The sequence below is a fragment of the Doryrhamphus excisus genome, chromosome 10 (genome assembly GCF_030265055.1).
Source record: "Doryrhamphus excisus isolate RoL2022-K1 chromosome 10, RoL_Dexc_1.0, whole genome shotgun sequence".
NCBI classification, from domain to species: Eukaryota; Metazoa; Chordata; class Actinopteri; order Syngnathiformes; family Syngnathidae; genus Doryrhamphus; species Doryrhamphus excisus.
Genome location: NC_080475.1, coordinates 16,954,970 through 16,981,242, shown reverse-complemented (window position 1 = coordinate 16,981,242; position 26,273 = coordinate 16,954,970). Strand labels below are relative to the sequence as shown.

The following is a 26,273-nucleotide window of genomic DNA, read 5'->3' as shown; positions in this document are numbered from 1 at the left end:
GAAAAGTCTAGACAGAGACCTCCCACAGCTATCAAAACTATCACAGATGCTTGTTCACTCACAGTAAATAGCAGACAAGGACAGTGTCAAATGTAAACAGATTTATTACAGTTAGTGGGTTTTATAAAAACAATTTCCTTTCACGACCAAAACATGGATCACAAACTGCTGTAAATGTTAGCTAATTAAAAGGATAGCATCCAGCAGTAAGACTTAAGACAGAGCAAGCTTTTTTCAATGAACCTACCCCAGTCATTGCATATTGATTAGTATGGTAAAAAAAACATTTCTACTAAATATGAAGTATATCTTCCATAACAGAGTCATGGTCAATGCAGAGAATCAGAGAGTTGTTCTTAAAGGGACAGTTTTGTAACTCACTTCAAATGTCTTATTTTGATACACACACACAGAACCCTTTTGCAACAATTAACCAAACGAGACACACTTAAATTTTAAAAAATGTATGCCAACAAAATGTGCTGACTTTCCTATGAGCAAAGAACATTTCTGATGAAAGTACAGCAATATACTGTATTACACAAGAATGATGGAGTTGAACAGTACAAACAGGCCTTCAGCATGAGGTCAGGTTGGATGGTGTGAGCCGAGGCCCAGTCCGGTCCACAATTGGTAGAGACAACATGTTAGAGATAACATGAGCATATCAGAAATAAACACTGGTTGTGTTTAAGACAAAGAAAGGAAAGCGAAGCATCTCCATGATTCTGAATGTTGACTCAAGCTATACAGCTATAATATAAAAGGACCTTTTCTTATCAGAGAACAGCTTGAAATATTGACTGTTGAGGACCAAGAAAACTGCAGTTGATTTTCCGTGGACTGTGGATCATGCATGAACACTTAGCTCTGATGTGGCCAATCACGCTTCGAGGACCTGCCAAAAACCAAGTAAGGTAGAAAAGATAAGTCTGTTTCTTGAGATTACAACCATTTTAACCCTTTAGGCACTAGAGGTTTTTTTCAGTTTTAACATTTGCGACTGCATCAGTTGGCGACGACAGTGTAGCTGGTATAAACACACACGTTTCATAGCAGTCTCCATGTGTGTAATCGCATCCGGAGTGCTTCGACCCGAGCTGCAAGAGCTTGCAGATCTGCAAAGTGATTCGCTTTTTGTTTTGACTTTGGCATTGCTGCGGTTGCCAAGCAACACCTTATGTGAACACTGTGTCCATTAGCCCGTTAGCTTAGCTTAAACTGTCTTTGGTGTTTAATATTCATCGTTTTAGCAGTTTTTGTCTCTCACCAGACCTTGTTACAGCCAGATATATCACTTCAAGAAGACTCCGAGATATTTAAAGACTGCGGCTCACTTGCTCGCTAGTCTTGTAACAGCTGTTGGCTCCTTACTGCTCGTTCGCTACGGTGAGTACGGTCCTCTCACTTGTCCGAATGAAGGCAGGGATGTCGGCACACTTTTCTAGAGTTGTTGTCAGAAGTTATGGCCGGTAGCAAAATAAGAGTTTTTGCCATCCGTGGTGTACCATCTAAATGTTGATACTAAAAAATATCTGATCCCCTCTTTTACTGATCATTTGAATGCAAGTCTATTAATGACACTGACCTTTCTTGCGAACTCAGGGAGGACAAATGCTGCTTTGTGGATTTCCGTGTTGTAATATTTCAGGTCCATGCTTTCCAGCTCTTCTTTTGATAGTTCTTTAACTGGGCTCTGGAAATGTGTCTCCTAATGACAAAAGGGCACGCATTGCAATAGTCAATCAAATGGGTTCATATCATTCCAGAAGGGAGAAAAAAAAGCACTTACGGGATTCTTACTGCAGAGCATGAATCCAATTTGGCCGCTGGGATAAGTTGGGATGGTGCCATACGCGTAGTCCACCACTGGGAATAAGGTCTTGCAGAAGGTGTGCATTTCTTTAATTAGCTTCAAATGGAGCCATTGACACTCTCCTGTAAGCATGACAAGCAGCAAGAAAAAGAAACGATGTTTGGGATAGACTTGTTTGGCATGTTGCCCAGTTTTAATGAAACAACAACCATTTTCCAATTTTATCTTATATTGTATGGACTTTTAATTGATCTTTTATTGGATTAGGGACATGACCAACAGGTTTGTTGCAAAAGCAAAACAACATTGTTGCTCATGCTGTGTAATGAAAAAAGTTAATTCGGCAATACTTGGTTGCATTTACCCTGGGAGCAAAGAATCCCGCCCTTTGTCAATGCCGTTTTCATCAGTTGATAGTAACTCTCCTTGAATAAACTCTCAGCGGGGCCTGCAATGAAATATATTTTAAGGGCCCTATTGAACATTGGGCAAATGAGATGCCATTGCACTTACCAACAGGATCAGATGAATCGGTAATAATAACATCGAAGGCATCTTGGTTTTGCTTCATAAACTCAAAGCCATCTCCGACATGGAGGGTAAGTTTGGGACTAAAGAACCCTTTGGCCATGCCCGGGAGGAACTTCTTGGAGACGTTAATAACGTCCTACACAGCAGACAGCAGCGTATGGTAGTGAACACCAGAGCACAGATATACAGAGTCTTGTTTCTCACCTCATCAATCTCACAGAGAACTACTGATTCTACCAGAGGATTCTTCACCACTTCCCTCAGCACGCCACCATCTCCGCCACCAATAATGAGAACCTGTTGAATGTTAACACAAGCAGCTACAGGTACTTGGTAAAAGTAGACGTGGTTAACGTGGACTGCTTGAAGCACATTGTTTATATCCCCAATGTGTACCTTCTTGGGACAAGGATGGCTGTACAGAGGGAGGTTGGCAATCATTTCCTGATACGCAAACTCATCTCTCTCCGTGCATTGAATCACTCCGTCCAGCACCAACACGTTGCCGTATGTTTTACTGGAATGGGAAGTTGAAAGTTATATTAAAGTGCTTTTTACTTATTGAAACTAAATAATCAGTGCAATTTATACAGCATTTATATAGGACGAACTAACGTTATTTCATCAACAAGCTAGTGTTGTAGGTTAAACCGAGATAGCTAGCTTCAGGCTACAAATATACTGGTAGTGTACCGGAGCTAGCACAGTTAGCGCAGTCATGGAGGCTTTAACCGCTCACCTCTTGAACACCAACACGTCTTGAAATTTGGACTTCTTGTGGTACAGGACCTCGTCCACTTCTAGACTCGTAGCTTGCCCGGGCCACAACGTACATGTCTCCGTAAACCATCCATCCCTGATGTTGTCCATGCTGTCAGCCCGCTAATCTTTATAACTGAACTAACGTGACAACGTTTTGACACTTAAGGAGATGGCTGACAGCCATACTTGCTGCTTTACCTTAGCAAATAGATGCCGCCTGATGCCATGACGTGCAGCTGCGTGAGCCATTAGGGTGAGGGCATAATGAGGCTAGTAGCATAGTTTGCTTGACTTCGCACACACAGGCGCCTCCCTGAAACCCACGTGAAGCCCGGAGCAGTGGGGCGCATAAGCGCATGCGCGCTCCGGAATACCCCAGGACGAAGGAGGGGGCAGTTCCATGATGGGAAGACAACATCTCTTTTGAATAGGTCCAGATCACTACAAGAATAGGCTATTTCAACCCCAAAGTGGTCACTTAAGATTACAAAAATATTTTAGATCAAAAATGTAAAGTTGGGTGTAAATGATACAGTAACCAACAAAAGATATATAATGTCAACTGAGACATCCTTAAGACACCTGACTGAAATCAAATTGTATATCTTCTTCTTTCTCTTTCTTAGGGGTCACCACAGCAAATCAATCTCCTCCATCCAACACTGTCTTCTGCATCTGTCTCTCTCACACCAACTACCCTCATGCCCTCCTTCACTAGATCCATAAACCTCCTCTTTGGTCTATATGAACTAAATATTTTGGCAATAAAGAGAAAATTAGAATGATAACAGATGAATTATAATGAAGACCAAGAAACAACATTGAGTCATCAGAAGCCATGTCAATTAAAACAAAACTTTACATTTTTAATACAAATACAGGGTAAGCAATTCCACAATTTGGGGGAGTGGGGGGGGTTACATTTATGAAACATTTAGGTCAAGGGTGGAAAAGAAGGAGTTCAACCTATATCAAAAAATGCTCTCAGGCTGGTCTATCTTTTGGGCCAGTTGTGGCGAAATCCTCTGTAAGAATATCACAATAGAAAAGTGATTAGATAAAATACAGGCATTTTAATATACAACCATTTATACAAATATACAATATTTTATATACCTGTCAGATCTTCCAGCAATGTATGACATACTTTTCCCAGCACCAGCATTATTTTTTTTCCCACCTGCAAATTTCTACAAAACAAAAAAAAATTTTAAACACCAATACACATGTACAATATAGACTTATTGAGCACCGGAAACAACAACAAATACCTTTTTCTTAAAGTCGCGGCTTTGTCTGTTGGGATCAAACTGTGCGTTGTCCTTTGCCTTAGTACCTGTGAAACGAAACAGTCAAATATTAACAAAGCCTGTTGCATCTTTGGCCCATAAAGTACATTTTTGTAAGTTTGAAAAACACCTTACCAGAAAAGACTTTGAGGTCTGACTGACTGTAGTCAAAGGGTTCAAATGTGTCTTGAGGAATAGGTTCTGGCTTTTTGGTCTTCTGTGCAGTTTTTAGTTTCTTATTCTGTATAGAAGTCGAATCTCCAGCCTCACTCGGGGCCCTCTCGCGCTTCTTTCCTTCCATTTTTGCACATTCCTGATAAAATAATACTTCTTAATGTATATGTAATGTGATTGGCATGACAGTAATGTCAGTATTTTACATCCATACAAAACCATCAGAAGCCTGAAGATTTTTCACATCAGTCAGGGTGTCAGGAAACAATCACAATTTCCACAAGTCTCTGTGCAAGCCATTTGTCATGAACATTTGAAATTATGTGAATACGCTAAGCCTAGATCTCTAGTGGGTAAACGTGTCCAAAAAGGGACGTGTACATGGACAGTGAGGCCTACCTGAATTGGAACAGCATAGACAAAAGGACAAGAGAGAAAATTACTCACGGCTGCCTGCTGACGCACTGTGGGCACATTCTTCAGGGACTCTTCGTAGCTTTCCTGAGCCTTATTTCTTTCCTCTGCAGGAATCAACAAAAACGTGCAATTAGGCTTGTGATGGCACGTCTCACAAGGTTTACAGCACAGTCAAGGGTCATTCACACTTTGCAAGGATCCAATTCTATGTTACCTCTTGCTTTCTTTGCTTTTTCCTGTGCTTTCTTCTTGGCTTTCATCTTTGACTCCAGGTCTTGCTGCTGCTGTTCCATACTCTGCAGTTTCCATCTTCTACTGATCTGAAATGAGTGAGACAATTTGGTTAAAATTGTCTTGTTGTCTCCATTCTCATTTGCAACTTCTTGAATGTTTGGATCTTTTTCGCTGTACCTCGAAAATCTTTGAAGAAGGGTCAGACTTTGCATTCTCACTGATATGGACATCATTAGAAGGCAGGTACTGGAATGACAAATAACACAAGCAACTATTGTGGGTCTGTTAAATTAGATGACAAACAATTCTGGAGGGTGAGTGGAGCGTTAACTCTTACCATCCTGAAAGGGTTTTCAAAAGACTCAATGATTTGCCTGGCTTTCTTTTGAGCCACAGAGAGAGAATCTTGGCATTCATTCCTTTCAGGCTCCTTGGGAAAAAAAAGTATATATATATATATCTAAGCGGGTGCAGTACCTTCAAAAATGTACAGTAAACCTCATTGTTACCTCAAACAATGAGATTTTGGCAGATGACATAAGACTGCTTATTTCCAGAAGATCTGCATCAGATTTGTGGTCATCACAGAAGAGCACTCCTTGTTTAACAGGCAGTTCTGAGGGGGAAACACGTTTACTTTTTTATGCAACAGATGTCAAAATTGTTTTTGTGCTTTGTCATATGCATGAACTGATACATGTACTGTAGTATATTGTATAGTATATGTCGCTTATTCAGTACTTGTCGCACTGGACATTAAATCCCAATTGATGTCATTAAAGAAACATCAATGTCAATTAATTAATTAAAGAAAACATTCAAATACCTATACAACAAATATAGTCTCAATGTGAAGCTTACCATCAGTAGCGATGTGACTGATATTGCTCTCAGGGACCCGAGATGTATCATGTGGACCAAATAACCTAACCTCAGGCTACAAAAAAAATCAACAATTATACGCACTCCAAATGCTGACTGTCTACAACTCATTGATGAAAAGTTTCTCACCTTTTTGATTGGTAAGAGTCCTTTTGTTTTTTGCACTGCGACCTCAGCCTGTGTGCACAAAATTAAAGCAATGATAAAGCGCACAAACATGGCAATAGCTCATGCGAGAGAGCATTTCTTACTTTGAGGAGAGGCATTTCTCGAGCCTCCTGCACTAGCAAATGGAGCTCGTTGACCTGCTGCCTCACTAGTGGTGGGACCGGGTTACAGCAAGCAATGATGCCCTGAGGCTCTCTTAGTGGATAAAATAACAAAATACACTATACTGACTTCATGAATAAATCGGTTAATAAAACGGTTGGATGTGAAGTGGTGACTGAAATAGATTAATCATCATGTGGCGATTGAGTCAACTTACTTTGGCAACTCTTCAGATATTTTCCTCATCATGTGAGTGGGCAGGACATATCTAAAATAAATAAATACATCTCATCATACAGTGAACTGAGATTGTCACTGAAAACAAAGGCTGTAGCTAAAATAGTTCTAAATCCATTTTGAAACATCCTACCCAGTGCTTTCATCTTCCTGCCGAGCCAGCTTGTCCCTCCAGGCAAACAGCAGTCTGAAGGCAGTCAGCTGCTGGGTGTTAAAAGACTTCTTCTGCTTCCTCTGAACCTCCAGATACGACTCCTCTGTGAATATTGGCTTTGCATATTTCTGTGTGGGAGGAGAACTTGTGAGAAATGTCAGGATAATGCAAGAGGAATTGTAAAATATGAAAGCGATAGAAGAGAAGAACATCATCTGGATGGAGCGAGAGCAAAGAAAAGGACGGAAGGGTGTCATTTCAATCTCTTCGGAGAAATTGAATTTGTGCAAACCTTAAGGGAAACATCTTTGCTTCTGTTCCAGACAGACTGCAGCAGACCAGGCTGGCCATGGTTGACGTCCAAAAGCTGTGCCCTTGTGCAGTCGTAGATGTAAAGGAGATAGTGGGTGTCACTGCGAGCGTACTGGGACATCTCATCTGGTAAGGGCCTATGGAGTTAAATTAGCAGGTCAATCTTACAGTCACATTTAAAAAAAAGAACGACTATGAGAGGTTGAACAGTCATTATCATCAACACCCCAATCTGCCTGACAAGACCTCAGTTTGATGAGCGCCAAAAATTAACTCTGCATGTTTGTTTTGCCGTTTCACAAAAAAGGATCTAAAAGAAGAACCAAGCTCAACAAGGAACAACATAAATAAAATACCTCTCTCCAATGTCACCATTCATGCTGTCATTTTTACATTCAATATAGATGGCTAACAATGTATTAAGGGCACATACAAGGTATACCTTGTATGAGACCTGTACTATGTGAAAGGTATGCTTAAATTACGTCTATTGTGATCTGGAGTCACAGAGAAAATAAAAATCACATTAAAACTGGATGGATTGTGGCACTTTAAGCAGATTTGTAGCAGATTTGTCCTACAATACATGTCAAGGCATTATGTTCAAGCGTCCCCAGGTTTCCCCTGAAATAAACTATAAATACCGGATCCTCCAGTCAGCAAGCTGATAGCGTTTATCTGAATCCACGCAGCAGAAGTGCTTGAGCAGGTGGTCGAGTGAATGTCTGGCCAGGTTTAATGCTCGACTGGCCTGGTGCGTGTCAAACAGGTTGACCACATACAGGCCAAAGTCTCTCTGGAGCCACTCGATGTCAGAATCTGCGCCATGAAACACCTGACAGCCATAAAGAAAATACAAACATCAGAACATGAAATGTTCTGCAGAAAGTAACCCCCAAACCCTCCATCAGTGACCAACGACTACTAAATCACTACAGATGAGATAAACCAATTGGTAGATCGGTTGCATTACTTTGACTATAGACTGGTTGGTGAAGGCCTCGTTGAGAATGTACATCTCACTGCGGAGCTCCAAGGTGTCTATAATGAAGTCCTCCTCTCTGGTGGAGATCTGCATCAGACACGTGATTCCTAGGAAGCTCCTGTAGGAATGGTGCTATCATGGAGATCAGGATCAATTGGCTGTTCTGCAGGAGCACACTTAATGACATCATATGCTTGATACATAGTTGTGTGTGTACCTCAAGGTCCACTGCAAATTCAGACACCTCATTCAGCTTCTCATTCAAAGCCACCAGATCACACAGTGTGTCAACGAAGGAGCACCTTGTCTCTTCTATTGGCTTGTACATCTACAATGAATCCACAAAAGATAGCTCTCCACGAGGCCAGTATATATATATATTTATGTATACAAACACACACATACCACTCTCTGTCATTTATCTTTAAATAAACGTGAATGAGTAAAAGGGGGCATATTTCAGAGATAGCTGCTAATGGTGATTAATTGTGATTAAATAATCACAAATGAACAAATTACTTCCAACCCGTGATTAATCTGATTAAAATGTTGTGTCATTCATTCATTCATCAATAATGTACCTGTGGCTCAGGCTTGGATAGAAGGTTTTCAGGTACTGTAAGATGATCCAGTTCATATTGGTACGGGTGTGCAAACCTACAGAGAGAAGGGGGTGTGAGACATAATCCCTCCAGCATGCCTTTGGTCTACCCCAGAGCCTTCTCCTGGCTGGCCAGAGGGCATCCAGACTACATACTTGAGCTTCCTCTCAATACAAAGGAGCAGCAGGGTCTGTTTTGAGCTTCTCCTGGATTACAGAGCTCCTCATCAAATCTCTTAGGGCAGGGGTCTCAAACCCAATTTACCTGGGGGTCACTGGAACTAGGGTCTGGGTGAGGCTGGGCCGCATCAGGTTTAAAAAAACGCATTAAAAACAGGAAAAAAAATAAATCAAAAACTGTCTTCAATGCTTTTGCTTCTGCTATACACTACACTTTTTTAGTGCTTTGGTTTCGATTTTCCACAAGAAAAGTTCTGATAAAACATTCCACTGTTCTCAAATATCTTAATTTTTATTTTTCTACACAAAATAAGATGAAAAAATAAATAAACAAATCAAGAATAAAGAAAATAAATCAATCAGTAATAAATTAAATAAAATAGAAAATAAAAACTCAAGAAACTACGTATAGTTGATGGGTAGAGAAATTATTTTTTTTAGATTCAAATTAACAGTATTAACAGTTATTTAACCTTTAACATGAACATTAATGAAACTTAATTATTTGACCCAATTAGCAAGTTGGCATCGTACTCAATTCCATCAAACTGAGCCTGAAGTACTGCTGGAAGCCGCGTCGACCAGGCGGAACTGCGGGAAGAAGCGTTGGAACCAGCCGAGCACTGTACGTCGCCAGAGGGTATCATGTACCCAGAAATGACAGCGGAGCTTCAGACTTTCAGAGCAGTACAGCGCAGGGACGCTGGTGATCTCAGTCATGGATGATGAGAGAAAAAGCAAAACAGGCGGTTTCGCTCGTGTGTGGCGGGGCAAAATCACGTCAATTGTGTCTGGTGTGCACACAGCTTGAAGCTGTCATTTCTGGGTACATGATACCATACAGCATCCATATGAAACTCGCGGCCCGCGGCGCTAGTTTGAGACCCCTGTCTTAGGGTGATAGGCCACTCATTTTGGCCGCTTGTATCAGCATATATTTTATAAGTAATAAACAATGAAATGATGGTGGCTCAGTCTTACATGTCTTCTACATGCTCTTGGGTTCTCTGCAGGTGAATGAAGTCCGCCAGTGCTGCTGGGATGTCAAGATCTTCTGGTCTCTCTTTGCGGATTTGTTTGTTGGTAAAATCTACACTCAGGGGAGTAGTGAGAGGTAATTTAACATTATGTAACATTTTACACTTGTAAAAACATGAGAATTGGATATGTTGCTGATTGAACTTTGACATCTTACAAGATGGAAGAGGTTTCTGCGCGTTGGGCTTGATGAAGATCTTGGGAATAAACGGTGTGTTGCTGTTGTCAACCTTTTCTTTGAATTTCAGTTGCGGCCGTGGAATATTCTTTGCTTGGAGCAGCCTGAAGGTCTCGGCACGACTGCCAGAGCTCGAACCCTGATCAATACAAGCATGGTTTCAGATAAGGTAAGCATTTAAGGACATGTATCCAGACTATGATTTTCAAACCAACCAACCTTGCGATTCCAGCTGGAAACGACAATCTTAGGAGGCAGAAAGCCAGCTGGCATGACAGGCTGCTGGCTCCTGTTCACACCATCAGCCTCATCCAGAAGAATCCCCTTGTCAAGTGGACGCATGAACTTACTTGCTTTGCTTTTCATGAAGCAATTAGCATATCATAAAAAAAAATAACTCATACCACTTTCTCTAAGATGACATCATTGGAGTCCACAACCATGTCAAACCTTTCCTCCAGGTCAGTGATCTTGTGGCGGTCTCTCATACGAGATCGGCAATTGTGATGCTGCATTATCTGACTCATGCTAATACAGAAGCACAGAGGAACGAGTCAGGATATACTGTACGTCAACGTGACACATTTTTAGATAGAAAAATATTAATTTACCTAAATTATTTTTAGTTAATAACATTTTCCAATGAGTTACACAAATCATCATTAGGATAGGATCTCACCAGAACAAAAGCTTATCTCCTTGAACTCCACAGAATTCCCGGAAACCAGGGAAGCTGCGATAAAAATCAAAATCGTCTCCAGCTTGAGGCAAGCCAGCAGATGCTTTGGTGGCTGACAATACTGAACCCAATCCATACTGCAAAAGGAGACAGTTTGTTACCAAGTATATAAGCGTGCTTTACGATTGGAGACAAGTGTGTTTCGTTGTACGGGTTAAGGTTTGTAGATGTTTTACACAAATTTTACATCGTCATATCGTGATCCAAATATTCCATGATATATGCTAAGATCCATATCAATGATATTTTTCAAATCAATAATCAGTTGATCATTACTTTAGGCAATTCTGACATCTCTGGGTTTGAGTTGCCTTAATGTGCTTTTTTACAGCAGTTAGACGGCAATATGTGTACCAACTGGTTTTGTTTGTTTCGTAGCAATTAGCTAACTGTGTCTGCAGTGGTAATGAAAGCAAAGTAAGCTAGTGTACATCCACGTTGCTAGGCTAGTTCTACTACATACTCATAACCTCCACTCACTTTGACAAAAGCATCGACGTCTTTGAAACCGGAGCAAAAGTCTGTAGCTTCCTCTTCTTGGGCGTCAGGATGAGAGTCTTGCTGGAGACTCGTAGATATTTTATTTTTCTTTAAAGAATCCATCGCCTGGTTTCTTGTAAACATGTGAGCCGCAAGGCGACTACTGGCACGTTGTCTTCTTCTCAGCCGCTGAGATCGATACTCATGTAACACCAGCGCCATCTAACGACGCGGAGTGCAGAGGTAGTGAAACGAAACTGCAGCTCAATTCACAGACATCATATTATAATCTGGAGGTATAATTCATATATATAACATATGTTATGTAATGTTTTCATTTAATTTACATACATAATTGCGATGTTTTCTCCCTGCCTTGTAAATGCAGTTGGCATTGCCGCAGACAGAGTTTATATTGCAATACTGCACTAATAATGCTAACCCACAGGGAGGCAGTGTTGATTTTTCCTCTCTTTTGTTGTTTACTCGCAACAGCTCCACTGTTATACTCCACTATGCGTCTCCGCTCTTAGAATGCAATTCAGCAAAACATGCACATACTAAATGTCTTCCCACTGTGCACAGGGTACAATTTTGCCCTGTCTGCAGTCCAGAAGATTCCTGGTGTGTGGATTCAAGTGGTCAATACAAGGAGGCGAAGAGTCATTGCTGAGGTATTGACACCCCCAGCTCATTATGGATGATCTGTGGTGTGTGCGGACAAACCTAACTTTTCCTCACTTCCCTTCGTCATTGATCTCTTCACAGCGTCCTCGTCTTGTTATCTTAAAAGCATCTCTGCAACACTGGCTCGATCAATATTTGCCAGTATCTGTGTCATTGTGTTGTTTTAGCTGAAAATATGTGAACTTCAGCACATCTGTGCTCTGTTACAGCTCGACATTTGCAAGGCTGTCAGTTAAGACTCAATAGCAGGGTGAATGTTCGGATGCGGTCCAGTTTACCGTGTACATGAGGCAAAAGCAACTCAAGACGTTTTCAAGGCAATTATATTAAAGTGGACCTATTATGCTCCGTTTTCGACCCTTACTGTATATTGATTTGGGGACTCCTATAGAGCCTGAATCCGGGTCCCTTTACAGGCCTTCCCAACGTTCCCGTTAGCACACATGAACAAACAAAAGTCAATTAACAAAACGGCTATGTAACAAAACACAGGAGTTGGCATGGAATCCACGCAAACTTCACCAACTAGACCCTGATCCTTACAACGGTTATTACACAGGGATGTTCTTTCGCATCTGTTGTAGGAGGTGACTGGATTCGGGGCAGACCTGTCCAGAAGCTTCATCATATGTTGCAAAAAGGGACAGCTCGAGATTTGTCTCAAAGTGGCGCTCAAACAATAAGGCTCGCAGGCTTAATAAGGCTTAACCAGCCTGGGCCCGCAACACGTAGGCGAGGAACAGAGCCCCAGACTGAGGTCAGACCTAAAACTCCTGAATTTGCCGAACTCATTAAAAATGCCACACAGTTATCCAATGAGTACATCATTTGCATAATGTGACTGTGTCCAAGGACCATCAGGGACCTGCCATGATCACAAGGATGACAGAAATAGCTGATGCAAGAAAGTCCTGTACATCCATTTGGAGTTGCCAGTGTTCATCCACACTGAGTTTACTGGTGGGAACAAATATTAAACCTTTGGATAATAAGACATTTGTGCCTGGGATGGCACAAATGTCAGAGACAGGATTTTGATGTTCTTATATTTTGAATAAACTTGAGACCCCCTTTGGCTTCTTGCTTTCAGTGGGCTTACAAGTTTAACCATTCCACCCAGTGGTCAAACACGGCTTCTGCTGTAGCCGAGGTTCAATGAATTAACTTGCTGTCAATGAGGAATTTATCCCCAGACAGAAGTGGGATTGATATGTAGTTGTTTCATGTTTGCAGAATCTGCTGTTCCCCCCGGGGGTAACAGTGGAGAGAAATTAACTAGTGGAACCCAGATTTCTGCGTCTGGCTGCCCTCCACATCCTAGCCCGCCACAAGTTTCCTCCAAGGGTAGCAACAAGGGATGGGAGGACCTGCTAGCTAATACAAACATAGATGGCTCTTTCTTTCTCTTTCTTTCATAGATGGCTCATAGATGTGTGCTTTCTCTCTGTATTTCTGTATTTCCTAACGGCAAACAATCAATGCTGGAGATGCGCCCATGAACACCTTGCAGCAAAGTGCAACCTCAAAGCGAAATGCAAACAATGTGAGAGGATGTATCTGGAGGTCCCAGCCAAAATGAGTCAGCATCCGGTAAACCCAAAGCACCCGAATCAAGCACTTGTTTCATGTCAAAAGCATTCGAATTTACGTGATGAATTCCCTAACAAATGAACAACTCGTTTAGGTTTATGTGCTTTTCCCCCATCCATTGAATTGAACACTGTCACTGGAATTTAATCTCATTTGTGTGCTTGTTCATAATATTTTGCACTTTATTGTTTCGGTGGCACGCCAAGTGTCATTTATATTCCACCTTCAGTAAAAGACAATAAAGGTGCTGATGCTGAAAATGACGCAGTGCTACATTGTATGTGTTGCTGTATTTAAAAAAAAAAGGCTCAAGAATTGTCAGTTTTTTGTCAGTCGGTTTTATTATCTCCCTTGTTTAGAAAACAGAAATACACCAAACAATATTATACATGCACAGCTTCAGCATATCAAGATCGGCTGATGACGTTTCAATGTGAAAACGCTACTGACACAATCTCACAGAGATCACCTGCATGTCAAAAATACAGAAAAAGGATGAACAGAAAGGCCAAGCACTGTTGTTAAGTTGGGCTTTCTTTTATGGGGGGGGGGGGGGGGGGGGGGGGGGGGTGGGTTGCGACCTCTCCTATTGTCGGAGACAATTTTGACTCTCCAATCTTCAATAAAGTGATAAAATGAGAAAATCTGCATGTGTGTAAAAAGACAACACATACATCATAATCAGTTGCTTGCAGATGCGTCTAAAGAGAGAGTGTGATGGCATCGGCTAGGAACGTTACTTTCTGCTCATATACTTTTTGATTTCTGGAGTTTTCACCATCACAGGTAGGCCAACCCCCATTTTTCATCAAATATACAGAAATGTGTCATGATAATTCCTGGTTTTAAACATCACTTGACCTTTTGTGCAGAATTATTGACAAAATCAAAAATCTAAATCAATCGAAAGTCAGAAAAACAATCGCGCAAGAGCTCGGCAGCGCTCACACGTACAAATGTCAATAAAATATTTGCCACAGCACTGCTACTTAACAAAACAAAGAAGTGGCCGTTACTAGTCTGTAACCAAAACATGTTTCATTTTCGACCGTTAAATATCATAAAAAGAGGAAATTGTCTCCCATGTAAACATTGGTTCGATTCATGAATGACATCCCATGATGCAATAATGTACACACATGGACGGCATAGAAAGCTACAAAAACAGCAAATGTGGTATGTGATGTTGACTGACAAACCTCCGTGTAGTTACATTTTGCTTTCTTTATGCTCAATCATCTACAAGACGCAAGCTAGGAAACACTTGAAGACCCTAAATTAATCATGATCTGCCCACATTTTTCTTTAAATGTACCCCATTATGTAAAATGTAACTTTCGACTATGACATAACCGTCCATTATGTTATATTGTTGCATGTGATATATGACATGTATTACGTTGCACAAGTGCAGAGTTACAGTGGGTGTGTAAAAAGTGGATAAAGTGCACAATAGTACTTCTAGGGACCACACTCTGTCGGAGACAAGCGTAGACAAACACAGCTCATTCGCATTAAAGCGACAAACACAAATGGCATGTCCCAGTAGATTGTGTTACAAGCACTTTTAAACTGTCTAAATTCCAGCATTAAGGCTAAGGCTACATCCACACAAATACAAATATTTGAAAAACACATTTTCCTATGCAATTTGGCCTCGCGTACACACAGGGTTTTGTCCTCAAAAACAAAGATTTTGGAAAACTGTGTGGGGATTCTTCAGTGTGTTGACGGGTAAAACTGAGCTTTTTGGTTTGTGATATTATCTCATGTTTTGAACTTAGGACAGAACTTATTTTGTGCAGCAATCGACACGCATGCGTGTGCCTCGGAGCATGCAAGGGCAATAAAAAAAGACATTCAGGATGCCTCTTGGGTACCTTGTAAGCAAGTGTTGCTTTTAAAAATGATGTACATCCAATAGCTCATTAAACGCACCAACAGAGGTGTTATAACGCGCAACCACTCAGCTGCCATTGATTTTGAAGGCTTTCCATTGGCCAAAATGTGAATGACAGCTGGTGAATGTGTTTATGTGGACATACTTTTTTTTTCAAAACACAAACAACAACACAACAAAAGACGAAATATCTGTATATTTGAAAATATCTGTTTGTGTGGACTTCATTTTGGACAAAACCTCCAATACACTAGTGTGGTACCTCTGAGACCTACTGTATTTAAAACTGTTGAAAAGTACTACAATATGGGATATTTATTAATTCATTCATTCATTTTCTACCGCTTTTCCTCATGAGGGTAGCGGGGGTGCTGGAGCCTATCCCAGCTGTCTTCAGGCGAGAAGCGGGATACACCCTGGGCTGGTCGCCAGCCAATCACAGGGCACATATAGACAAACAACCATTCACACTCACATTCATACCTATGGACAATTTGGAGTGGCCAATTAACCTAGCATGTTTTTGGAATGTGGGAGGAAACCGGAGTACCCGGAGAAAACCCACGCATGCACAGGGAGAACATGCAAACTCCACACAGAGATGGCCGAGGGTAGAATTGAACTCGGGTCTCCTAGCTGTGAGGTCTGCGCGCTAACCACTCAACCGCCGTGCAGCCTATGGGATATTTAATGATATCTTAATTTTTGTAATGTGCTAAAAGATAGCCATTCCCCAAAACAAAACATTAAAAAAGCACTTAACATTTGGCCATGGTATGGAAAATACCTCAATTGTAGGAAAGTTAACACTATAGTAAGTACTGTGTTCCATCGCTTGCCTTCAGGCATGCTCTCATTACTAAAGATGTTTAAACGTCTGCTAAACAACCTGGTTTTCCATGAATCAATCAGACGGTTGTCATATACAGTATCTGACGTACCATCTGTAGCCATCAAATGCTATTTTAAATACTATGAAGTAATGATTGAGCGAGTGTGGTGCTTTGATTGATTTCAACAAACAATGACGACAGATACTGCACGGAAATCAGCCAACCCAACTGACAACGACGGATGGACTCAAAGTGATAAACACAGCTGAACATACATTGTTGCCAAACAAGCCGGTGGTGAGATTTCAATGATCAGACTGGCACATTTGGCAGCACTTAAAACTTCTCCCGCTGACTTCAGATGCTGTTAATGTTTCGCTCTGCAACCGTGTACCCCAGATGGATTTTATTATTGATTAGTCTGTGGAGTGTAGGCCTTATTAATTGGTTGAAAATGTCAGGAAATAGAACAGAGAAAGCTCATCAAAGTATTCCCACAACTCAAAGTGACATTTTCTCAAGTTGCTTTGGCAATCATGAAAATTCAAAGATAACGACTCTCCACTATTATACCTGTGCTCAACAACTTTCATGCTTGGAAAAGTTCTCTTTTATAATTGGGTTTCCTGTAGCCTTTCCTTGTGTCTGTGCGTTAATGTGTTCTAACACGTTGCCAAAAATGGTGGTAGCAGTCATTCCAAGACCCTGAATTTCAGTGGTTCCCAACCGCTTTGGTGCGGCACCCACCATCACCCATCACTGACAAGTGGTGACCCCAATTTTCAATTCAAACTTCTCAGATATCTTATATTTAAAGGGACTGTTTTATATCTTAAGGAATTGCGGCTGCAGTGATAAGATGCTGTCTCTTCTCCAGCAGATATCTGCAGCTGTGTGTTGAATGGACAGCACGTTCAGTCTCCACTCGATGTCAAAGCCACAAAAAGCCAAGCAAAGCCACTAAACTTGGCTCTGTGACCGACTTTTGGGTCCCAGCCCGATAGTTGAGAATCACTGATGGACTGTATATACTGTAACTACGTGGCATATGCAAGTGAAAATGAAGGTAAAATACAATGTGTTCTCACAAGAATTGTCTCATCTTTATAACGTTATTGACATCATAATTATTTTTGTCATTATATGGTAATGTTCCATCCTTCAAACTTTTCTTGGGATGCCATACAGCGTAAAGAAAATTATATCCTCCAAATATGACCTCATTTTGTATTGATCATCACACCGCAAACTAAATAAGTCTGATTGTTTCAGCACGGGCATGGTACTTGAACACATCCCGGTCAGCAGTTGTGCTGCAGATCCAAGCTATGTAAATCCAATCCATCAGTCTGCAATAAATCGCAATGACAGCTCTGAAGCATTAAAAACTGGAGGAGCCCTCAAGCTAAATGGAGCACTCCATAATCTCATCATACGGGGTAAATTGACTTTCATGAGTTTCAATGGGGGACAGGACCACCAACAAGCAAGTAAAGATGGAGATGGCTGTAAGTAGAAGTATCGTTCTCGTCTGTCAATAAGCTTGAGAGGCGCGGGCAGGTGTGAAGGATCGTGTTCCTGCTTGCCAATTCAGACGGAGGAAGGAAAAGCCCAAAACACAAAATATCGCTTCTCTGGAGGTTGTCCAGTTGGTACATAAAGATGTATGGAATAAAAAAAGGACGTCTGACTCTACATAGCACATGAATGGAAATAAGGCATCTGTATCGTTCGAGACACAAAAAAGGCAGAGATGTCGGACAGTGTTTCTGCTCCTCATACCCGCAGAGTACCACAGCAAAATAGAATGTGGTAACCTCCAAAACAAACACAAAATATAAGAATTAAAAAAGCACACAATATTAAAGATGAAAAACAGAGCAAGGTCTGTCACAATGTTGACCTGAATGTTGCTATTGATATTGCAAGGAGCAAGCAGGGTGGCGACACGTCACCTTTAAAGCCTCTTGAGCCACGTGCACTCATACCTGCAGCGTGCACAAACACAAAAAGAGAATAAGAATTACTTATTGTTTATGACATCTCAGATAATGATGTAGAAGATACAATTAAAAATGGGTACAATGACTGAGGATCTGAAGTACGTGGGCCTGTCCTGGCAAACTGTTCATGTGGTAAATGCAATTTGGGTTCAAAAAGGATCGTCAAGCCAGTGGCAGTATGTGTTTGTCACCAATTAGCTATACCCATTTTCACAAATGAAAGGTTGTTGTGTTCTGACATGTATGGATGAAAAGAATTGGGGGGTGTGGGCTCGGATGGAGAAGGCTTGGTCGCCCCCAAGTTCGGGGTTGTACAGTCTAAACCTTTGAGTAGGAACGTCTAACAGAAGGGTAAATATAATTACCTTGTGATATATTTTAGTAGGCGTCTTTTAATAATAGTTGTTTTGAGAGTAATATTACATAATGCAACACAACACCTCTTTTGGCAACCTTTTCCCCAATATTCACACAATGTTATTGTAATAGTACAACTTTCTTCTAAAAATGGATATTATCTAATTTTTGTAATATATTTATTGTCATGTTATTGTTTTTGTGGCTCAAGTATTTTTTAAATCTGTACTGCACGGAGTACCATTCTGGTTGAATCTGTTTCCTATCTGAGACTAAAGTGCCTTCTTTCCAGTAATCCATTAAAAATGTGAAGCATACAAAAGTGAAAACCTTTGATGTTTCAGAGTTTCTTTGAACACCACTCCCATGCCAAAGTGTTTTGCGCATATACTTTTAAGATGGAGCATTCACGCAATGTAAGAAGCCTATTTTTCATGAAATACTTCAAAACACACCCTGGACTTCTACCTCTCTCCGCTGCTGTTTTCGGGGTTTGAACATAAAAGTTAGCTTCACATGCAAATGAGCATTTGGAGCTGAAGAGGAGCCCCCATGGAGTCACACGGGACAGTAATTCTACATGATAATAGAGGAAGTCAACCTGCAACAAAGATGAATTCTGCAGCAATATTCAGCCAAACATAAGCCGTTCGAGCCCTCTGCCTGCGCCGGGGACTTGTGTAACAGTGAGCCAACAACACAGGGCTGATATCCTTCTTTAAAAACGTGTGGTGACTTTATTGTGCAAGTGGCTGAATGAGAAAAAAATATGTAGGTTTTAAGTAAAGAAGACCTATTTAATCCTTGTGTCATGGTCAGCATGCTCAGCGTTGCCATATTGCAAACATTTAACACATGCTATTTCTTGACGGCAGATGAAAACGTTGTGGTCGATATTGTCCTTGAACCACTGAAAAAGAATGTGCTTACTAAGCTGGTGGATTCGAATGGGAATGGAAGCCGGGCCCAGGCCTCCTTCACTCAGGGACTGAATGTGAATGACGTATTCAACATCAACATCAGTGAGGTTCAGCTCTGCTGTTGAATTGGTTGTTGTAAAAATGCTGACTTCTTTGTGTTTACTTCTCCTGTATGACAGCTGAATGAGGCAAAAAGAGGTGGGTGAAATCCATGAATAGTCTGATGCTTTTTGTTGGACACAAGTTATGTCAGTGTCAATGTGTGGAGAGACTCACTTGGTAACCTGTAACTTCCGACTCGGACTCCATTGCCACCACGGGCTCCCAGTACAGAGAGAGCTGGGAACCAATTAGAGTCCATTCAACGTCAAGTGGTGGTTGGGAGGGTGCTGTGACATAACATGCCAATGAAAACATTACAAACTGTTAGGAGTGAGGAAAAATCCATTTGTGTCAAGTCAAAGTACTGGGAAACATGATGTAAGGATGTGAACTTTAACCCCAGCTATCTAAAGTGTCGTATCGTTGACAATGAAAAGTTGCCGGACACTCGTTATATACGAGTATCCATTATGTTTAATGCATTTTTGTCCAATACGAGCATGAAATGAGTACATCTTGTCATTATCCGTATCCGACTCTCTGAGCGGCAGCCACAGAGGCTAGCGGTGCCCCGTTCACGTACATGGTGCAATTGGGACAATGAAAACACCTCTCCGTTTGTCACAATGCCCCCACTTTATTAGGTTTCCTTCAACTGGCCTCTATGGCGGTTGGTATCAAACGTTACTTGGTAAACATGTTCCGTAACATGCGTGGTGCACAGCGCTGTGCAGACACACTCAACAACTCAACTGGGGTAGCGTGACTGCCTTTTTTCCTTGAAATGTGTTTTTGTCTTATTCTATTAAGTCATTTATAAAACAAGTGTGCAACTGCTTGCCGTACTGAACACGGTGCTTTTGAGAAAAATACAGTCCAAAAAGCTGACAGTTTTTGCCATGTTTGCATGAATGAGGGCTCACTCAATGGCGTGCATTGTTAGATGGCTCATATTAACTTGTTTTCTTGTGTTATAATGCACAAAAAAGGGAAAAATGTGTTCGTGTTTTACATAAGGATTGTGAATGATGGGCAAAATTCCCCAAAAAGTGCAGTTCCCCTTGAATGTTGTTTTGTTCAGCAGTGTTTTTATTCTTGCAACTATTCAGGTCGTTTATGCCCAATGTCTTTCTTATGGTGGAGTCACTAAGGCAGGTCAACTTGCGGTTCCTTGAATGTTGTTTTGGGGTCTTTGTGTGACCGTTTTTCTCCATTTGTGGAGCATGGCTATCACTGATTTTCGCTGGAGTCCCAAAGCTTTAGAACTACGGTAGCTTAAGAAACATTTCCAAACTGATAAATGTCAATGAATTTCTTTAGCTCTCAGCATGCTGTCTAGCTTATGAGAATCTTTTGGTCTACTTCCCTTTGTCAGTCAGGTCCTATTGAACTGATTTGGTTATTGAGAACAGGTGTGGCAGTCATCAGGTGAACTCAGGTGTGATGAATCACAGTTCAGGTATCTTTTCATGAATGACTTTTTCACACAGGGCCGGGGATTTTCTCCCTGAATAAAAAAAAAAATTCAAATGCTTTTTCACCCCCCTCGTCTTGAGATATCATTATGGTGATCCATGTATTGCAGATCGTATCGTATTTATAGGTTATCACATGGTTTGTCTGGTATCAGGCCAGGTATCATTAAAGTTCCATTAATCAAGTTTGGGTTTTTTGGTGACTGGAGAAGCACAAGGAATATTTATAGTGTGTGTTCACGCTTGTGCGCTGTTCTCCGATTGGTTGTTTCACGGGCACGATACCAGAGCAGCGCACTCTGAGTGGACAGCTACGGGGGCTGATACTGGACATGGTTAAACTCTATATTTTATCAGTATCACTGCCCTGGGCTTTGACACAGTATCATTTCGGCCTTTTCCCGTATCATTCATGGGCGGTTTCTAGGGTACAGGGCCAATTAATACTGTAGTATGTGATAATATTAGGTACCCTGACTTTTCCATGGTTAATAGTAAGGTTAAATGTCATGAAGGTTGCTCATATCTATATATTGTCACACTCTCAAAGGTGAAGACACTTTATTTGTAACACAAATAGGAATCCATCTATTGAGGAAAGTTGAAAAACTAAACTAAAAAGGACAATTTGCAATAGAATGGGCCGTGACCAAATCCACTGTTGTCTTAACCTTGGCAGGGCCTTCAATTAGAACAATCCCACTAAGTCTCCCAAAGGATAATTCTTTGACTGGAATGCAGTGAGTGTAGTGTGTAATTGCTTTTGTCTTCCCAGACATACTGTAGCAGGGCACATGAACAAGCAACAAGGAAGGCCATACAGAATACACATCACCCTCCATAGTTTGTAAGAAAATCAACACATGGTGCACAAAAATCAAGCTCCAGAGCTGCAGGATGTCTCAAAACTTACGTGGCTTTTTTGTGGTGACATTGATTGCAGGAAGGAAGGGGCCGGTGCCAGCTGTGTTGAAGGCGCTGACAGTCAGGAAGTACTGCGTGTGCCTTGTTAAGCCGCTAACTGTAACCGAGGTTTGGTTCCACGGTATTCGAACCTTGCCCATGGTCTCTGGTTTAGTGTCATCTTCCCAGTACACCACCTGCAGTGACAAAGATTCACTCATAGCATTTGGACCGGAGGTCATTATGGTTGTTGGTTTTTGCTGTGTTAGCATGTGCTGCTGTGAAATGATCCCCTCCTGCTGTATCGCCTGAAGAGACATCATAGCATTCAAGCTATCCACTGCAATGTTTGATTCGGCATAAACCTCTTTTTTCCTTCTATTTTACCTCCAACAAGTCTTATTTAAGCTTCGCTACCATCAGGAAGGGCAGTCTGTTAGAAAATGACGAATCCATATTTTTCAGATTGGTAAACCATTAAATCAGTAAGATGCGTCAGATGAGTCGGATGCACAAACTCCAGAAAGCACAATTCTTCAGATTTTTTTTCCCTCTGCAAAATTTAAATGGGACCTTTTAGTACATTTGGATTAGAGAGGAATTACATTATGATAAACAAACTAATTAAATAAGCTATTATTTAATTGATATACCATATTTTTTTAAATTACTGAATCAGCTATATGCACACTCCATTAACTTTACTATTACACAGTCTTATCATATTTAACGGCTGCCTGGTACATTTTAAACACATCAGTAATGGTCGGGTTGAAAACACATGACGGAGAAACAGCACAATTCACTTCCAGTGAGCTGATGGGGGTCAAACAATGAATATGACTGTGTGTTTGTACAATGTTAGGCAGGTTAAGAAGAATAACGGTGCATGTCGTTGCAATTAGTTGGTCCAATTGTGACAAGTGTACATGGTGTGTTGCATGAGGACATGAAAACAAGCTGCTCAAACAGCGTGAAAGCTTATCGTCTGCGTATTAGAATATTGAATGTAGTCAGTCTACATGAAAACATTCTTGCATGCGTCCTTCATTGTTTTCCAAGGCGGCCTTAATTGTGTCTTAATTGTTTCTTAATTGTGTGAATCTTGAAAGCATTCATTGTGTGAATGATGAAAACAATGTTATTGTAGCCGGCCGTTTTCACCTATTTATTCCTCCTCTTCTTATTCTGCCTCATCCTTTGTCCACTAACTACTATTCCCCACTCCACTCCTAAACTAAACAGATATCAGATCGAATCTGCCCAAATTGACAAGCCCAATCCCGCAACAGGACCTGCGACGCGGTCCGTACCCAAGTACTGAAGGTTATTTGTGTTGCGGTGTCATGGCCCTTCTTGGGATTCTGACAGGAGATCTTGCATGGTGTTGTTTTGTGTGGGATTGCTATTTTCTATTTAAAAGCATAAAATGTACCTCGTAGCCAAGAACTCTTTCAGGGGTGAAGGAGAGAGTCTGCCAATTCACCTCAATCTCATAGGCTGAGACACTTCTGGCCCAAACTCCCACTGGTACCCCACTTGGCTCTGAAAACAGACAATGGGAGCCTGAGCATCGCTGCCTTTTTTCACAAAAAGCAGAATAAATCTATATGAATATGAATTACATTTGTAGCATCACAAAATCACAAAGAGATGGCGATAAATCATCGCTACACTTTGAAATAACCTTTTTGCAGAGTGGAGATCGAAGTGTCAGATTCTTTTGTCCTTTTCTTGCTTTTACAGTATAGTGATATTCCCAAGCAATCTTCTTTGCGTTTAAAAATGTCTCCATTTTACAACCTTCCATTTGCCTGCATTCGTCTTCGTTTGTCCTGCGCTGTCAGCCGAGTTCAGCTATCAAGACCACTTTCCTGACCTCTCCAGACGAGGAGAGATTTTGCATCGCAGCCTGATTGGCTTACCTGTCTCTGCAGAGTAGATGGTAACCACAGAGCTGAAGGGACCTTGTCCTTTGCTGTTGTAGGTGCCAACCTTGACATGGAATGGGGAAAAGGGCACTATGCTTTCGTTGCGATACACATAGCGGGATGCGCCGGGGGCAGAGGTGGCCACGTGCGTCCAGCTGACTTCTCCAAAGGCACGGAAAGCGATGATGTAACCAAAGCTTTCGCCATTCTGTAGTTCTTCAGGGACAGGCTGAGATTGAAACACAAAACTATAGTGATATTAAAACATATACAAACCACTCGTGTTCATCATTGCCTTGGGCCGACAAGATCGCTGTGTGTGACCCTAAAATTGCTTCTGAGACCCACCTAACAATATAGAATGAGGAAATGGCTTTAAAAGTGTCTCAGCTCACAGCAGATCCAATGAAAAAGTTATTTGAAAAAACAATGAAAGGATTATCTATGTTTACATGAAATGCATTGCTTGGGCCCCAATCACTTAAGGGTGGTTCATGCTTCTCTGTAGTCACTACTCGGGTTGCCATGATACCAGAACTTTAGTAGTTCTTACCACCACTTTTGGATTTCCACAATTCTTGATATTCATTCGATACCACAATCAAAAACATAAATTTCATGATATTGAAAACCGTTTCAAACTGTCAAGTCTGCTTTTTCTAAAATGTTGATTTGGGGTGGCGAGCCATTTATTTAGGGTGGAAATCTTTTTTGCTGGTTGGGAATCAGAACTCCAACCACTTCTGCCTGATGTTTGCCTAGTTAGGAATTGTAAACAAATGTATATTTATTTATTCATATTGATATTGTTACCATTAGCATTTTCAAATCAATCATTTCAAGTCAAGAGTCTCGCATTTTACAATTGCATCAATTATCAATCCCCCCAAAACTGTTGAACAAGTGAACAACATCCACTTTGAACAATTTAAAATCGATGACTTACCTCCCATGTGATGACCAGCTCAGACCTGCTACCGCCTCCTCCACCCACATCACCTGGCACTGCATCAGGGACTACACACAGAAAAGCTATCAACACCTCCACATAAAAACAACTCTCCAAAAAGAAGACGAGCACTGCGGGAGCAAAGATATCTGCCAAGGAAATAGCTTTGAGGGAAAGTTTCATCCAGGTTCAGAAGTTTCTCTCAATTCAAGGGAAGAAAATATTACAATAGATGGCATCATATGATTTTCCAAGATAACAAGAAAGATGCATCTGAAGATGTTATAAATTTTAATTGCTGCCATCTCGACTGTTTCCAGGTTAAATTTGGTTTGATACTGTATATACATAGCAAATTTGGTAAAAATCTGAAAATATTTAACAAAGATATTAACAAATGATAAGGTTATTTCTTTGTGACATTATTAATAGAAGCAATCTTTAATAAGAATTATCTATTAAAATAAAAACACAAATGAATCAGCAAACAACAGCGGCACATTCAAAATAGTATATATACCATATTTTCCGGACTATAAGTTGCACTTTTTTTCATAGGTTGGCTGTTCCTGTGACTTATACTCCAGAGCGACGTATAAATGAAAAAACTGTTTATGTTACATAAACACTGGACACCTTTTCTGTTCATGTTTATTTTTTTCATGTAGCTGAATAACCATTGTGTTAGCATATCTTACACATATTCAGCCTGTTCTCTATTCTTTTATTGTTGTTAGAACTTCCAAGAGGACGTAATGTCTGTTTTGGTCAAGTAGTTTGTAAAATAAATTAACTGCAAAAAATGCGACTTATACTCCAGTGCGACTTATGTATGTCATGCATTTTTGGCCTTGTGCGACTTATACTCCGGAGCGACTTACGGTAATACGGTAATTTGTAAAATATGAATATAATCCAACAGATTTCAGATGATTGTGCACAGTATGTACCTGCATCTTCTGTCCTGGTCTTGGCTGACACAGGACTAGGTTCTCCAACTCCAACACCGTTTCTGGCCAATACCCGAAACTCATACTCCACCCAGGCGTTGAGGTCCACCACGGTGGCTGTCAGCATGCTTCCATCAATTGTTTTTGGAACTACAAAAGAAAATTCACAATACAGACAATACGTTCCCTCATTGCTCAGTGATGTAAAAATCATGCAGCAATCTGTAAAATCAACCAATACTCTTATTGCATTACAATTTAATACAATAACAAAAACACATATTTTTTTCTCAAATTACCTAGAAATACTGCATGTTTACTCTGTACTTCTTATGGTGCATTACCTTCTGTGAGAAGAGGCTGCACTTGTGTTACTCTCGGCATTCTTCTGCAG

The 26,273-nt window shown here is 40.9% G+C and overlaps 3 protein-coding genes across 5 annotated transcripts in view; all 3 read right to left on the bottom strand.

Moving 5' to 3' along the window:
- Positions 1 to 86: 86 nt before the first annotated feature.
- On the bottom strand, positions 87 to 3,380 carry srm (spermidine synthase). The gene is made up of 8 exons (XM_058085502.1): positions 3,087 to 3,380; positions 2,744 to 2,864; positions 2,552 to 2,644; positions 2,330 to 2,483; positions 2,181 to 2,264; positions 1,793 to 1,938; positions 1,589 to 1,711; positions 87 to 898 (listed from the first exon to the last, which is right to left on the bottom strand). The coding sequence occupies exons 1-8, from the start codon at positions 3,215 to 3,217 to the stop codon at positions 884 to 886; spliced, it is 867 nt and encodes a 288-aa protein (XP_057941485.1). The 5' UTR covers positions 3,218 to 3,380; the 3' UTR covers positions 87 to 883.
- A 570-nt stretch (positions 3,381 to 3,950) lies between these two features.
- exosc10 (exosome component 10) lies at positions 3,951 to 11,516 on the bottom strand. The gene is made up of 25 exons (XM_058085501.1): positions 11,280 to 11,516; positions 10,740 to 10,876; positions 10,465 to 10,588; positions 10,280 to 10,384; positions 10,040 to 10,199; positions 9,826 to 9,934; positions 8,645 to 8,720; positions 8,281 to 8,391; positions 8,052 to 8,195; positions 7,723 to 7,913; positions 7,059 to 7,215; positions 6,746 to 6,894; positions 6,593 to 6,643; positions 6,357 to 6,468; positions 6,235 to 6,282; positions 6,085 to 6,160; positions 5,733 to 5,839; positions 5,561 to 5,653; positions 5,401 to 5,469; positions 5,204 to 5,309; positions 5,020 to 5,093; positions 4,534 to 4,711; positions 4,381 to 4,445; positions 4,226 to 4,299; positions 3,951 to 4,134 (listed from the first exon to the last, which is right to left on the bottom strand). Exons 1-25 carry the CDS (start codon positions 11,499 to 11,501, stop codon positions 4,104 to 4,106), a joined length of 2,769 nt encoding a protein of 922 aa, XP_057941484.1. The 5' UTR covers positions 11,502 to 11,516; the 3' UTR covers positions 3,951 to 4,103.
- A 2,602-nt stretch (positions 11,517 to 14,118) lies between these two features.
- The window catches only part of LOC131137077 (contactin-3-like), a 42,610-nt gene continuing 30,455 nt past the window's right edge, over positions 14,119 to 26,273 (bottom strand). For 2 of the 3 annotated variants that reach the window (XM_058084604.1, XM_058084605.1), the window contains 8 exons: positions 25,880 to 26,029; positions 24,927 to 24,997; positions 23,975 to 24,209; positions 23,485 to 23,594; positions 22,060 to 22,246; positions 19,846 to 19,958; positions 19,580 to 19,748; positions 14,119 to 18,277 (listed from right to left, as the gene is read on the bottom strand). In XM_058084604.1, the coding sequence (XP_057940587.1) occupies positions 18,180 to 18,277; positions 19,580 to 19,748; positions 19,846 to 19,958; positions 22,060 to 22,246; positions 23,485 to 23,594; positions 23,975 to 24,209; positions 24,927 to 24,997; positions 25,880 to 26,029 (1,133 nt within the window). In that variant the 3' untranslated portion in view covers positions 14,119 to 18,179. Of the gene's footprint in view, positions 18,278 to 19,579; positions 19,749 to 19,845; positions 21,179 to 22,059; positions 22,247 to 23,484; positions 23,595 to 23,974; positions 24,210 to 24,926; positions 24,998 to 25,879; positions 26,030 to 26,273 lie in introns of those variants that run through there. The other variant, XR_009131844.1, reaches the window with a different exon arrangement.

Bases quoted from the DNA above. Each gene is read 5' to 3' on its own strand.
- exosc10 (XM_058085501.1), bottom strand. From the start codon at position 11,501: ATGGCGCTGGTGTTACATGAGTATCGATCTCAGCGGCTGAGAAGAAGA. The intron at 10,589-10,739 runs GTGAGATCCTAT...CTTCTGTATTAG, and splicing joins GGAGATAAGCTTTTGTTCTG to CATGAGTCAGATAATGCAGC. The intron at 9,935-10,039 runs GTAAGATGTCAA...CCCTGAGTGTAG, and splicing joins GCAGAAACCTCTTCCATCTT to ATTTTACCAACAAACAAATC.
- srm (XM_058085502.1), bottom strand. From the start codon at position 3,217: ATGGACAACATCAGGGATGGATGGTTTACGGAGACATGTACGTTGTGG. The intron at 2,484-2,551 runs GTGAGAAACAAG...TCTGCTGTGTAG, and splicing joins TTCTCTGTGAGATTGATGAG to GACGTTATTAACGTCTCCAA. The intron at 1,939-2,180 runs GTAAATGCAACC...TCATGCTTACAG, and splicing joins CGGGATTCTTTGCTCCCAGG to GAGAGTGTCAATGGCTCCAT.